Here is a 13,907-nt window from a genome sequence, read left to right as displayed (position 1 = left end):
AATTGATTCATGACATTACCTACAGGAATTCTGACTCATTAACATAAAAAACAACCCATTCCTAAATGGGATTACAACCACAGGCGTAGAGATTAGGATTTACAAGATTTGGGGGGATACAGTTCAATCCATATGCACTATCTCGGGTTCAGATGTTAATTTATAACAGACAACATGCTATCCTTTTAGGACAACCTCTACAGCTATATCAGTTCCTCACCTAATATAGAAACCAAGACAAGCAGTCATTTTTCTAAATGGACAGTTATATGGTGGGTCCCATACCACAGTTGGTAACACTGAGTCCTAGAATGGAGACATCTGTGAAAGCAGAGGAACATTTCACAGACTACATTTTTCTCCTTTATTTGGACCATCATGTGGAAGACAAGATTATTTTCTAAAATGCTTACGTACACACACCAATTAGTCAGCTAGTGTATCAATCCTGAAGGAAAAAATGTAATAAGCTCTTCTTCTGCTCAGTGCCAGCTGTCAAAAACTGTCATAGTTCGTCAAAGTCTTGTGATGTTCCAAGCAAATCACAGAATGAGTGGAAAGCCACTGCATAAAGCTCATGAAGTCAATTACCAGATGTCCAATGTTACATCAAAACTATAAATAATTTTGTACTTTTAAGGATTTTTTTCAATTTGCTTTTCTTCAAGTAATAATAATGTTCTGCGTCAGTGAATACAATGATTTTTGGAGCTACCTCAGTTTAGTCCTCACACTCTCCTTGCGTGGAGTAAAGATGGCAAGCCACCATCAAATCAGTAGAACAGATTAGATTATCTGTTGTCAGCCATTTTAAAAATTGAGAGAAGAGTACCAAAGAAAGTGGAGGGCTAAAATAACAAAACAAATCACTTGTCTAAATCATCTTGCAAGTTGATTCTCCTCTGAGAAATAAAATGCTGCTTTTGTAAAGGGCATATAGTCTTTTAAAAACATTTTAGAGAGGGATTCTCTGGTGAAAGGCACATCAGCTTCTATTGGCTTAAAAATAAGTTGGCAGCTAACAATGCACAAATAAATCTATCTACCTCAGTGTTCAAAAACTGATGACCGATTTAAAGAGGGTTTTTTCCTACATACTAAAATACATCTTTTCAAAAATGTGAAATACTGGTAGTAGAGACTTGCCCAGCTAAGAGGACAAACTAAGATGAAGACCGGATTTAAACCATTTAGTAACACTCAACAATGAAATGCTTTTTTTTTTTCTTAAGAAGTTTTAAAAGAAGTTTCTTTCTATCTTTTTTTTCTGGCAAATATAGCCCTTTTTCGTCTGATGGATCCCACTGCTTCTTGCTATGGCTCCTAAAATTACCAATACTCTCTACTTAGTGAGAGTCTTCTCTGACACTAAGATGAAAAAGGCTTACAAACATTCTCTAACAAAAGTTAAGAGGGGCACACATTTGGGAACAAACAGATCTAAAGGCATAGTCAATGGATGAGCAGAGCTCAACTACAAGAAGAAAGAAGAGGAAAAAAAGAGGAATCTGATACAATTTGATGTACTTGACCTACACCTATGGATGCAGTAGCTCAAATGAGGGAACAAATCCTTACAGCAAGAATCATTCCCACCCCCTCCATACACAGAGTAGACAGGGATGGGCAACTTGGACATTGGCTACACAAAATGGCATGGGGGGTGGGCTACAAAGGCAAGAAGTGAGTGGCTTACAAGCTTTCAAGAGGGAGCCTAGATCCACAGGGCGTGGAGTAAGGTAGAATCTCCACTGAGTAGTATCCAATCTGCTTGGGCGGGGTTGATGAAAGGAGCTGCGGATAGGTCTCCTGTGGTACAACAGTGAATAATTGTTATCAGGATTGATTGTGAAGGTTGGAAATGTAAAAGTAGACCTTTTGTAGCAAAAGGAGGGGAGTGAGTAACTTTGCAGTTTAGGAGCGAAGGTCCCTGGAACCATCAAGGGAGAAGAGCAGAGAGTGGGACCCTACCCAGAGAAGCAGTGATGCCAGAGATGGAGGAGGCAGAGATGGTGACATGGAGAAATGGAGCAGCTGGGGACTTTAGACCCAGGAAGGGAGAGGGGCTGTGTGCTGATGACCAGGGGTCAGGCTTGCAGGGTATATACCCTTTGAAGATGCATGGAGGGAATTGTAACCATGGCAATGAAACAATATACAATAGGATGAATGTAAAACTAATGTTCTCCCATGTAAACTATCAGATAATTCACAATCAAACATTAAAAAAATAAAAGCATAGTAAAGTTTGTATATATTTTTGCACAGGTTAGTAACTTTTTTTTTTACAACAACAACAACAGAAAAAAAATTCAGTAAAGCCGTTACAGATTGAAACTTATGAAAAATCTATTCTGGACAATCCCTATACCTGTGGATGCGATTGCACTTGGATCAGGGTTTTCTGTTAGGTCAATGGGATCATATCAGCATTATTGCTGTTAAGTGCTGTTGAGTTGGTTCTGACTCATAGTGACCCTGTATAGGGTTTCCAAGGAGCAGTTGGTGAGTTTGAACTGGTAACTTTGTGATTTAAACTAATTTGCATGTCTTTTTAAAAACCTTATTTATTGTGAATTGGGTGAACATATGTAGAGCACCAAATCATCAGCTTTACATCAAAAAATTCACACATATTTTATCGTTTCATTGACTAGAATCCTTTCAACGTAATGTAACTTCTCCCATTTCTTTGTGTTTTCTGTTTCCATTCCTTCTTCTTTCCTAACACTTCTGAACTTTGTCCTTCAGTAAATGCTGCCCTTTTGATATCAAATGGTTGATTATTCTAAGGTGTCCGTACCGCCCTAGCGCTATTGTTTCCCGTATAGCCTGCCTATTGTCTGACTGAAAATGGAGCCATGGAGGTAAGTCCAGAACTAAACTTGAAAGAGTATAATGGTCACAGTCTTGGGCTTTTTCCAGTCTCTATCAGACTAGCAAGTCTGGTGAGGGTGTTTTTTTTTAAAAACAAGTTTAAGCTTTGTTGTATATTTTCCTCCCATTCTAACTGGCATCTTCTATTGTTTCCCTGATCAGAATGGTCAGTCGGGGTAGCCAGGCACTGTCTTGTTTTTTTGGTCTGAGACTATTAGGATGCTATGGTTCATGTGAGCTTGTTGTCTTTTGGACTAATTACTTCCTTGGATCTTTGGTTTTCTTCACTCTTCCAGGCAGGCAGAGATCAATAGTTGTGTCTTAGGAATATCGATCACAAACCTTTGAGACTTGGTTGCTACTCATGAAACTATACTTGTTGTGAAGTGCCATGGAGTCAGTCCAACGCCTAGCAACCCTGCCTGCACAGGCTTTAAATCTTCACAGGAGCACAAAGTCTCAGCTTTTGTCCATGGAGTGGCTGGTGGGCTTGAACCACAAGTCTTTTGATTTACAGTCCTGTGCTTCTTGTATGGAGCCCCCACACTCCTCATATTTATCATGGTGTGGGTGGTTGTTTCTCACTCATGGAGACCCTCTATAGGGTTTCCGAGGCTATAAATCTTTATGGGAGCAGACAGCCTCATCTTTCTCCCATGGAGCAGCTGGTAGATTTGAACTGCTGACCTGTGGTTAGCAGTCCAACCTGTAATCTACTGCACTACCAGGGCTCCCTATATTAACAATTGCTGTTAAGCGCCCTCAAGTCAGTTCTGACTCAGAGTTGTCCTGAATTCCTGTGTACGTGTCAGAGTCTGTCTGTGTCTTGGTCATGTTGTGTTGACTTCCCCCATATTGTGTTTTGTTTTTCTCTTTATCAAAATTAACACATGCCTACACTGGACTGCAAAGGAGCTCTGGTAACGTAGTGATTACAAGTTGGGCTGCTAATCTCACGGTCAGCAGTTCGAAACTATCAGCTGTTCCATGGGAAACAGATGAGGCTTTCTGCTCCTGTAAAGATTTATAGCCTTGTAAACCCTGTACTCGGTCGCCATGAGTTGGAACCAACTCCACGGCACAAAAGCACATAACAACAACACTGAACTGCAAGGTTGGTTTGAATCACAAGTGTGGTATTTCAGACTCTCCTTGGAAACCCTATACAACAGGGTCACTATGAGTTGGAATTGACTCAACAGCACTTAACAACCACAGTAATGTTGTCTAGGTAGTGGTTCTCCCCCTTCCTTATCATATCCCTGACAATCATCAAAGAATGTGTCTTTCTATGTGTACACCTATTCTTGTCTTTTAATAGTAGTTGTGTACAATATTTGTCCTTTTGTGATCTGACTTACTCATTTAGCAAAAGGTCTTCCAGATTCATCTATTTGTGAGATGTTTTGTGGATTTGTCATTATTCCTTATTGTTGGGTAGTATTCTTCTGTACGAGGGGACTTCAAAAAGTCTGTGGAGAAATTCCATTATCTTTTAGGTCCATTTTCCCACAAACTTTCTGAAGCTCCTCATGTGCATGAATCCAACTTTATTTATTCATTCATCTGATGATGGACATTTAGGTTGTTTCCATCTTTTTGCTATTGTGAATAATAATGCAAAGGCATGTCTATTCATGTCATAAATGTTACTTTTCTAGGATGCATACCTAGGAGTGGAATTGCTCTATCACATGATATTTCTATTTATAGCTTTTAAAGAAGCGCCATGCCATTTTCCATAGCTGTATCATTTTACAGTCCCACCAGCAGAGTATGAGACTTACAATCTCCTCATGTCCCTACAACCTCACTAACATTTATTGTTGTTACTGTTCTTTTTTAATCAGTACCATTATGACCAGAGTGAGACGGTATCTTCACATTGTAGCTCTGATTCGCATTTCTCTAATGGATAATGATTGTGAGCATCCCTTCATGTGTTTGTTAGCCACCTGAATATCTTCTTTGGTGAAATGTGTGTTAAATATTGTACTGGTAACCCTCGCTACAACAATAAGACCAAAAAAAAAAAAAAAAAAAAAATTAGTAAGGAAGAAGTAAAACTATCTATTCACAGATGAGATGATCCTATACATAGAAAATTCCAGGGACTCCAAAAAGCAGTTAATGGAATGAATAGAAGGCTTCAGCAAAATGGCAGGTACAAGATTAGCAAATAAAAATCAGTGGTATTCTTCTACACTAATAAAGAAAACTCTAAAAAGGAAGTCAAGAATATAGTACTATAATATTTATAAATAGCCTTCACAAGCGTGAATCTACCTAACTCGGGATATAAAAAAGTTACACAGAGAAAACTACAAAACAATACTCCAAGAAACCAAAAGAGACCTACATACATGGAAAAACATTCCATACTCATAGATAGGAAGAACTTAACATTGTGAAAATGTCACAATGTGATCTATAGATATACTGCAAATTGCAATCCAAATTCCAACAGCATTCTTCAAAGAAATGGAAAAACTAATCACCAAGTAGCTAGTCCTAGTGTGGTGCTATAGGATAAGCACTGGACCGCAAGGTTGGTTTGAACTGCAGAACAAACTAGGATGCCTCACATTTCCTGACTTCAGAACCTACTACACAACCACGGTTGTTAAAACAGCCTGGTACTGGTCCAATGACGGATACACAGATCAATGGAACAGAATTTAGAATCCAGAAATAAATTCCTAAAGACACAGACAGTTAATCTTCAACAAAGGGTTGTTGTTGTTGTTAGTGTTGCCGAGTCAGTTTCGACTCATAGCAACTGTGTATAGGGTTTCCAAGGAGTGGATGGTGAGATTGAACCGCTGACCTTGAGGTCCAAACCTTGACTTTTGGTCCAGTGCTTATCCTATAGCCCCACACTCAACAAAGGAGAGAAGTCCAATGAATGGGGATGAAACAGTCTCTTTAACAAATCTGTTGTTAATTTAAGTGCTGTTGAGTTGGTTCAACTCATTAACGACCTTGTATAGGGTTTCTGAGCAATAACTGGTAGGTACGAACCATTAACCTTGCAGTTAACAGTCCAGTGCTTATTTTACAACACCTCACCAGGACTCCCTTTAACAAATGGGACTGGAAAAATTGGATATACGTTTGCAGAAAAATGAAACAGGACCTTACATCATACACAAAAACTCAAAATGGATCAGACCTAAATTTTAAACCTAAAACTATAGTAAAGTTCATGGATGGAAAAATAGGGACAACACTAGGGGCCCTAATCTACGACATACATAGAATATCAAACATAACTAAAATGTATAAAAACACAAGATAAACTAGGTAATAGGGACCTCCTAAAAATTAAATATTTGTACTCATTAAAAGAATTAGCAAAGAGTGAAAAGACAGCCTAAAGAGTGAGAAAAAATTTTGGGCAACAACATATCTGACAAGGGCCTAATTCTCTGAAATTTATAGAAAAGCTCAACACTGCAACAACAAAAAGACAATTTAAAATGGGCAACGGATATGAAGACATACTTTTCATAAGAATATATTCTAGTGGTTATGATAATTCTTTTAATACTTAAGTCTTAAGACCTAAAAACTACATTACAGTTTTGGGTGAAACCAAATAATAATATCCTTACATTTAATACAATGCCATACTCTGAGTACTTACTTAGAAAAAGAAGAGATTTTGACACAACTCTATAATTTAAGAATAAATAGTCATGACATATGCACCAAGCTTTATTTGCCTTTTAAATACATAAATAGAACAAATATGCTATTTTAAATGTTAGATTGTCTTGAATTTAACAGAAGGAAAAGAAACTGAAGTGAAACTGTAGGAATTGCTGAACTTCAGATAAATGTTTCTTCAAAACAAGAGATACTAGTTCCTAAAAGATTCCTCTAAAGTTAAAAAAAGATTAAGAGAAACATTAAGCCATTGGGTTATTACTATTTTAAAATCTACATGTTTCTTAATGGACATATGTTTACATTCACAGATATTAAACTTAGTCTCCTGTCTCATAAAACTCAGAAGACACCACTAATGTTTAAATGTAGCAAAACAATAAGTCACAATTATATGTTAAAAAACTTTAAAAGCTTAAATCTACCTTAACATTATGTTCCAAAAGAACTTAATAAGGGATGGCTAATCTGAAAGCAAAATGTACAAATCACTTTCAAGAAAAGATACGCATCACAAGATTGTGTTGATAACTGATAATAGTTAAAATCCCAAATTGTGACACATGAACTCAGAGTATCAGCCGGTCCTCACCTCCCTCCTGAATTACCTGACCAACAGACGTTTGGCTTTGCTGTTTCAGAAAGCATTGTTTCTTACATTCCATCAACTGTTCAAAATCACGCCACATTTTTGCTTGCTTCATATTTGGACCATGACTTTCACGTACAGATTTTTGTTTTTCCCGGAGTTTCTGTCATTAAGGAAGAAAAAAAAAATTTTTTTTTTCTATTGCTATGGTTAGAAGATTATGACCTATTTTGTACATTTGATGAAAATAGTTAACTAAAGCAGGTTATCCTATGATGTATCAAAACTAAGATTATAAAAGTCAATTAAATTTATGATAGTATGACGATATGAAGTAAACAATGAATAGAACAATACAAAAGAGAGGGTGAAAAGAAAAGAAATGAAGGAAGTCAAGGAAGTGAAACAGTATCATGGTACAGAAGAAAGATTTTAGAAACCTGAAGACTTGAGTTTCAGTCTTGCCTTTGTCACTGCCTGTATGACCTTAAGACACTTAATTTCTTTAGATCTCAGTTTTCTCAACTGTCAATTATGGATAATAACAGGAGAAAATAATAGTGTTTGCTTCTTAAAATTATTTTTTCACATGACAGAATGGATACCAAAGTACTTATAAACTGTTATGTGTTGCATATGCAATTAAACATTGTAAAATATCCTGAAACAGAGTGTGTTCTATATATGCCAAGATACATGAAATTGTATGCATCTATTTTATAGGGAGAAGGCCCAGTGATTTAAAAAAGGCCCACTAGAGTAAGTAGGTCCAAATCCCTATCAGAATGTTTTTGTTCCCAACAGTCTATACAGTTCTGTCTGCCAAAACGGTTCTACTTACTGAGTCTAAAATTACAAAAAGGCGTAAGAAACATTTTCAATGAATATGCACAAGTATACAAGCATTATGGCAAATGGAAGAATAAAGTTAGGGACCATAAAAATAAGATTGGTGGTGGTGTGCCGTGGAGTCGGTTCCGACTCATAGCAACCCTGCATAGGATTTCTGAGGCCATAAATCTTTATGTGAGCAGAAAGCCTCATCTTTCTCCCATGGAACTGCTGGTAGTTTCGAACTACTGTCCTTGAGGTTAGCAGCCCAACTCATAACCACTACGCTACCAGAGCTCCTTAAAAATAAGATTACAGAGACATAAACTGATTAATAGTGAAGAGAGCACATAGAGCAGGCACAAAACACATACACAGATGAGTGTTAGAAAGTCACCAGGAAGTAGTCACCAAGAGGTACAGATAAACCAGCAATGGCAGAGAAGCAGATGATGCAGCAAGGCCCATATCTTTACATCTGTTATTAAGGGACTAATTTTTAATGGCAGCCTAATGGCACAGATAAGGCTTTCTGTTCCCATAAGATTTAAAGCCTCAGAAACCCTACTAGACAGGTGGCTATGAATCGGAACCCAAACAATGGCACTTAACAACAACAACATAGGCACAAATGCGGATGTTGGCCATTGAAGAGGGTAAACTAAGCTGATGCCCATATTAAAATCATTTACTAAAGATTGCCCCTCCCCCCCCAGCAGCTATGGATTCATGGAAGCAAAGTTAACAGCAAACAACAGAAGAAAAGAAAAACATAAATGCAATTAAGAAAATGTAATTTAAACATAAACAGCCAACACTGATGAAATAGTTGGTATGTGAAAACATCTTATTAAATTTGTTACAAGTAAAGGATCTTACATCAAACAATTTGATCTTTTTAATTTAAAACAAAAATATTTAGTGAGGTCATTAAGTCAGACCAAGAATTTAAAAGCTATGAACATGAATTTAAGATTAAGGTACTCCATATACTACAGTTTTTATATTACTGGAATAATTTCCTTGTCAAAATCAAAACACTCTAGAAAAGTTATTTAAAGAAACAAAAAAAAGGATGGGGCACTGTTAGTGTCACAAATAAGAAACTGAATTTGTTTCATACAAATCAGTTGTAGGGGGAAAATCTTTAACTACGAATACAACTTACTTGTTACATGTTGTTAAGTGCTGTCTAGTCGGTTCTGACTCTTAGCGGCCCTGTATAAGGTTTCTGAGGAGTGGCTAGTGAGTTTGAACCACCGACCTTGAGATTCAAACGTCCTTGTGGTCCAGTGCTTACACCAGGACTCCACTTGTTATATAGTATACGCTTCATTTCACTATTCTCTAAAGGAGGGGGTGAGTTTACTAGGGGATAAGTTGAAACTTCTGTACAATATTCCACAGTAGTTGGTACAGCTGCATGTGGAGGTCTGTAGAAATTTGGTCTTTGGTGACATGGAAAGTCTAGGTTCTTAACCCTTTGAAAGGACGGGTTTGTGCTGGTTTTGTCTTACACATTTAGATCTACTCCAAGGGAAGTTAGAGAATCGAGGAGCTGTATTTCTTTTTTTTTTCATGTTTTATTGTGAATTATGTGATCACTTACATGTGAGAATATTAGCTTTACATTCATCCTATCATGTATCGTCTCATTGTCATCACTACAATCCCCTCCATGCATCATCAACCAACCAAAGCGTTGATTGATGCCCATCCCCTGATCATAAGCACACAGCCCCTTTCCCTCTCTGGGTCTAGAGTCCCCAATCGTTCCCTCTCTCCACGTCATCATCTCTGCCTCCATCTCTGGTATCACTGTTTCTCTGTGTAGGGTCCCGCATTCACTCTTCTCCCTTAATGGTCCCATGGGCCTCCGCTCATGGACTGCAAAGTTAACACCACTCCCCTCCTTTTGCTACAAAATGTCTACCTTTACATTTCCAACCCTCACAGTCAGTCCTGATAGCAATTATTCACTGTTTCTTTTTTAAAATAATATTTTATTGTGTTTTCAGTGAAAGTTTACACAGCAGTTTTGGTTCCCATTCAGTTGTTTCTCCACAAGTTATTTAGTGACACCGGCTATTTCCTCACTATGTGTGAACATTCTTATTATTTCTCTTTTGGTTGTTTCATTTGAAACTTTATTTCTTAAAAGATCCAGTGTGACAATCAGAGAATGAGCTAGTTTTGCTGAAATATACATGATGCTCAACTACTGCTACCACTTCTATCAAAGACCTTGTATTAAGACTCTGAAGTGGAAATGAAAAGAGGAAGAAAGTAATCTTTAATTAGATGTAGCAATTAATTTTGGGTCTTTGAAAAGATTCAAAGTTTGATCAATATTTCTGTATACAACATCCATCTGGAATACTTTTTCAAGACAAAAGAAAGTGAGAAATGAAAATTACAGCGAAAAAAACATTACTTAACATATAAAATGAAAATGTATTGACAACCATGTTGTTGTGGTTATGTCAGCCTGTTGGTTCTGACTCACAGCAACCCTGTCTAGAGTTTCTGAGGAGTGGCTGGTGGATTTGAACCACCAACCTTTTGTTTAGCTGTCTAGTACTTCTCCTACAGCAACACACCAAGACTCCATGTGACAACCATATTGTTGTTGTTAAGTGCCACTGAGTTGGTTCTGACCCACTGTGACCCTTACAGGATTTCCGAGGAGTGGCTGGTGGGCTTGAACCACCAACCTTGAGGTTCAAATCGAACTTGAAATCCAGTGTATTAACCCACAGCACCACACCAGGACTTTTGACAACCATATGTAGTCCCCAAAACTCAAAAATATGTAGCTAAAATACTACCAATTGAATGTTTATAACTTGATTCAAATGCATGCTCTTAAGCATGCACATTATTTTTATCTTTCCTTCTGAGTAGGCGTATCATCGTCCCATAAATGGAATAAAGCTCAGAAAACTCAAAATTTCTCTGGTAAGTGGAGAAACCAGCCTTGAGAAGGTTTCTTTTCAAATTTATTTATCCTTGTTAATATGAAAGACATTTATTCTCAAATTAAACAGTTAGATGAATGCTTTATGGTGAAATGGTGACTGACTCCAGGTTTGGGCAGGAAATGTACGGAATAAACCTGGAACATCAGGAAGTTACCAACTCTACCTACTATGGCTATTTCCAAAAGATTCAGGAGCCGACTAGAGGAGGCGTCCACTAGCCCAACCTGGGGCAATTTAAACACAGATAGGAATAATAACTGTAACAGATTAAAAAAAAAAAAAAAAAAGTCTGGGAGGCATAAAGATACTTTTGAAGGATGACAGGAAACAATCCATTCTTTTGAAAACCAGTAAATAAGTGAGTCAGGCATTAATTCTATCTTTCATATATGTGAACCTCAGAGAAACTATATGATTGAGGGAGAAGTTGCTCTTTATAAAATTATTCCAGTTATTAAATGAAGAAGGAATGATACAAATAGAATATTATCTAATGAACTGCTGGATATCAATGTCTGCCTACGATAAGCACACGCCACTATGAAGTATTCCTGCCACAATGAAGCCACATTTAATCAAACCTTTAGATCTATCTACTAACAAACAGGATACATGGGGTACGGTTATTGTTAATGTCACAGAGTCGGTTCCAACTCATAATGGCTCTGTATAGGGTTTCCGAGGCTGATATTCTTTACGACAGCAGGCAGCTTTATCTTTTTCCAGGGGAGCAGCTGGTGAGCTCAAACCTCAGACCTTCTGGTTAGCAGTCTACTGCTTATCCTACAGAGTCATAAGAGGAACATGATAATTGATGCCACAAAGATGCTATCAGCAAAGTTCAGAAAGTAAGAGAACAAACAAGCTAAATGACCAGTTTTGTTTTTTTCTCCCAATAAATAAATTCTAAAGAAAACAAACAAAAAGTAGGAGGGGTATGGTAGTGAAAAAGAACCTTATGAAACATATAGCAATGTATGAACTCTTACCAGGATGCTGACTGGAACAAATACATTAGTAAAAAATTACGAGGCAATTGGTAACATCGGAGCACTGACTGGACCCTGAGTTTTGTTGTTGTGTGCTGCTGAGTTGGTACAAGCAGCTTTAAGGTATATATAATCATTTGCAGGTTGCAGAATCAAGACTATTAGAATAGTGAAATTATATACCTGTAGTTAAGTCAGAATTTTATAAAAGAAATAGTGCAGCTGAATCATCCCTAATTATGATACTTAGAAACCTGACACTGTCATTAGAAAAATGAATAAGAAAACGAACTTTTCAATGGTGAAACTAAACAAGGAACAGATGAAATGGTACATATCGTGAAGCTGTGTTAGCCTGCACTGTGTAATATGGACTTACAATCACTAAAGATGATCTCAGAATATATTTAGGCAATGTACTTTTTAAAATTTCAAATCTACCTACTTTAGTTTACATATAAGGAAATGAACCCCAGAATGTCCAGAGCCATGTGCCCAAGACTTAAGCCAGACTAACTGATGGATGGCCAATGTTCCTCTGAGTTATAGATAAAAGACAGATTTGTTTTATTTTAAAGAATGGAGCTAATATCTAAAATAACTGTTAAAATGTGTGCCTTTATAAAGTCAATGGTTGTTGCTGTTGTTGGTAAGTGCCATCAAGTTGGTTTCGACCCACAGCGACCCTGTACAGGGTTTCCAAGGAGTGGCTGGTGAGCTTGAACCAGTGACCCTGCAGTTCAAACCGACACTGCAGTCCAGCACGTTAACCCACAGCACCACAGCAGGGCTCCCATCAAATGATTGGGTGTTGTTGTTGTTGTTAATGTGCCGTGGAGTCATGACCAGGCAAATAGAGGCTGTGTAGGACTCTACAGCTGGGATTGGTTAGTTTTGCCATCCCACAAGGTTTGAAAGGAGCCCAAAAGTCAATCAGACAAGTCAGTTAAATAATAGTTTAAGTGCTGATGGTCAGTGTTCTTAAGGACTCTTACCACCTCTCTTCTACAAGGAGCGGCCTAGAGAGTGGAGAGAACCTGACTTCAGCACACACTCCTTTCTCGGCAGCCCTCACACAAGTTGGCAGAAGGGAGCTACTATCGTGGGCAGGGCATTTCAATGATTTGTATTACAGGAATTAATGTTTGTAAAGAACGTAGACCAGTGCTTGGCTCACAGTAAGATCTTTGTGCTTAATAAGTAAAGTAAATGAGTAAATTTATACTTAGCATATACACAGAGATAACCAAGAATAATCTGAAAATCTGCAGAGCACAATCTATGGCATTTTTATTAGTTATATAAAAAAAAAAAACTTCATAGTAACTAGCTACTACTTAAAGCTAGAGAGTTATTATTATTTTTTAAATCAATTTGTGTCAAAAAGCAGAAAATAAACTAGATAACTGGGATTTACTAAAAATTAAATATTTTTGCTCAACAAAACACTTCACCAAAAGAATGAAAAGAGAAGCTACAGAATGGGAAAAAATTTTGGTAATGATACATCTGACAAGGATTTAATCTCTACAGAAAACTCCAACAAATCAACAACAAAAAAGAAATTAATCCAATTTAAAAATAGTCAAAGGATATGAGCAAATATGTCACCAAAGAAGGCATGCAGCTGGTTAACAAGCACATGAAGAGACACTTGCAATCATTAACCAACAGAAAACCAAATCCATCACCACTAAGTCGATTTCAACTCCTAATGAACACAGTAGGACACAGCACAACTACCCATAATAGCAGCTGCTGGGTTCAAACCACAGACCTTTCATTTAGCAGCTGAATCTTTTAACCACTGCATCACTAGGGCTCTTCATTAGTCAATGCAATGGAGTTGATAGCTATCTGCCTATACAGGGTTTCCAATACTGTAAATCTTTATAGGTACAGACAGCTTCATCTTTCTCCCATGGAGTGGCTGGTGAGGTTAAATCACTAGCCTTGTGGTTAGTAACCCAA

At 37.4% G+C, this 13,907-nt stretch overlaps 1 protein-coding gene across 1 annotated transcript in view; it reads right to left on the bottom strand.

Annotated features, from left to right (window-relative positions):
• Window positions 1-7,115: 7,115 nt before the first annotated feature.
• IFT81 (intraflagellar transport 81 homolog (Chlamydomonas)) overlaps window positions 7,116-13,907 on the bottom strand; it is a 176,567-nt gene continuing 169,775 nt past the window's right edge. The window contains 1 exon segment of the mRNA XM_006878371.1: window positions 7,116-7,298. Within this exon segment, the coding sequence (XP_006878433.1) occupies window positions 7,116-7,298 (183 nt within the window).

The sequence above is a fragment of the Chrysochloris asiatica genome, unplaced genomic scaffold (assembly GCF_000296735.1).
Source record: "Chrysochloris asiatica unplaced genomic scaffold, ChrAsi1.0 scaffold00078, whole genome shotgun sequence".
NCBI classification, from domain to species: domain Eukaryota; kingdom Metazoa; phylum Chordata; class Mammalia; order Afrosoricida; family Chrysochloridae; genus Chrysochloris; species Chrysochloris asiatica.
This window is presented reverse-complemented; position numbering and strand designations above follow the sequence as displayed.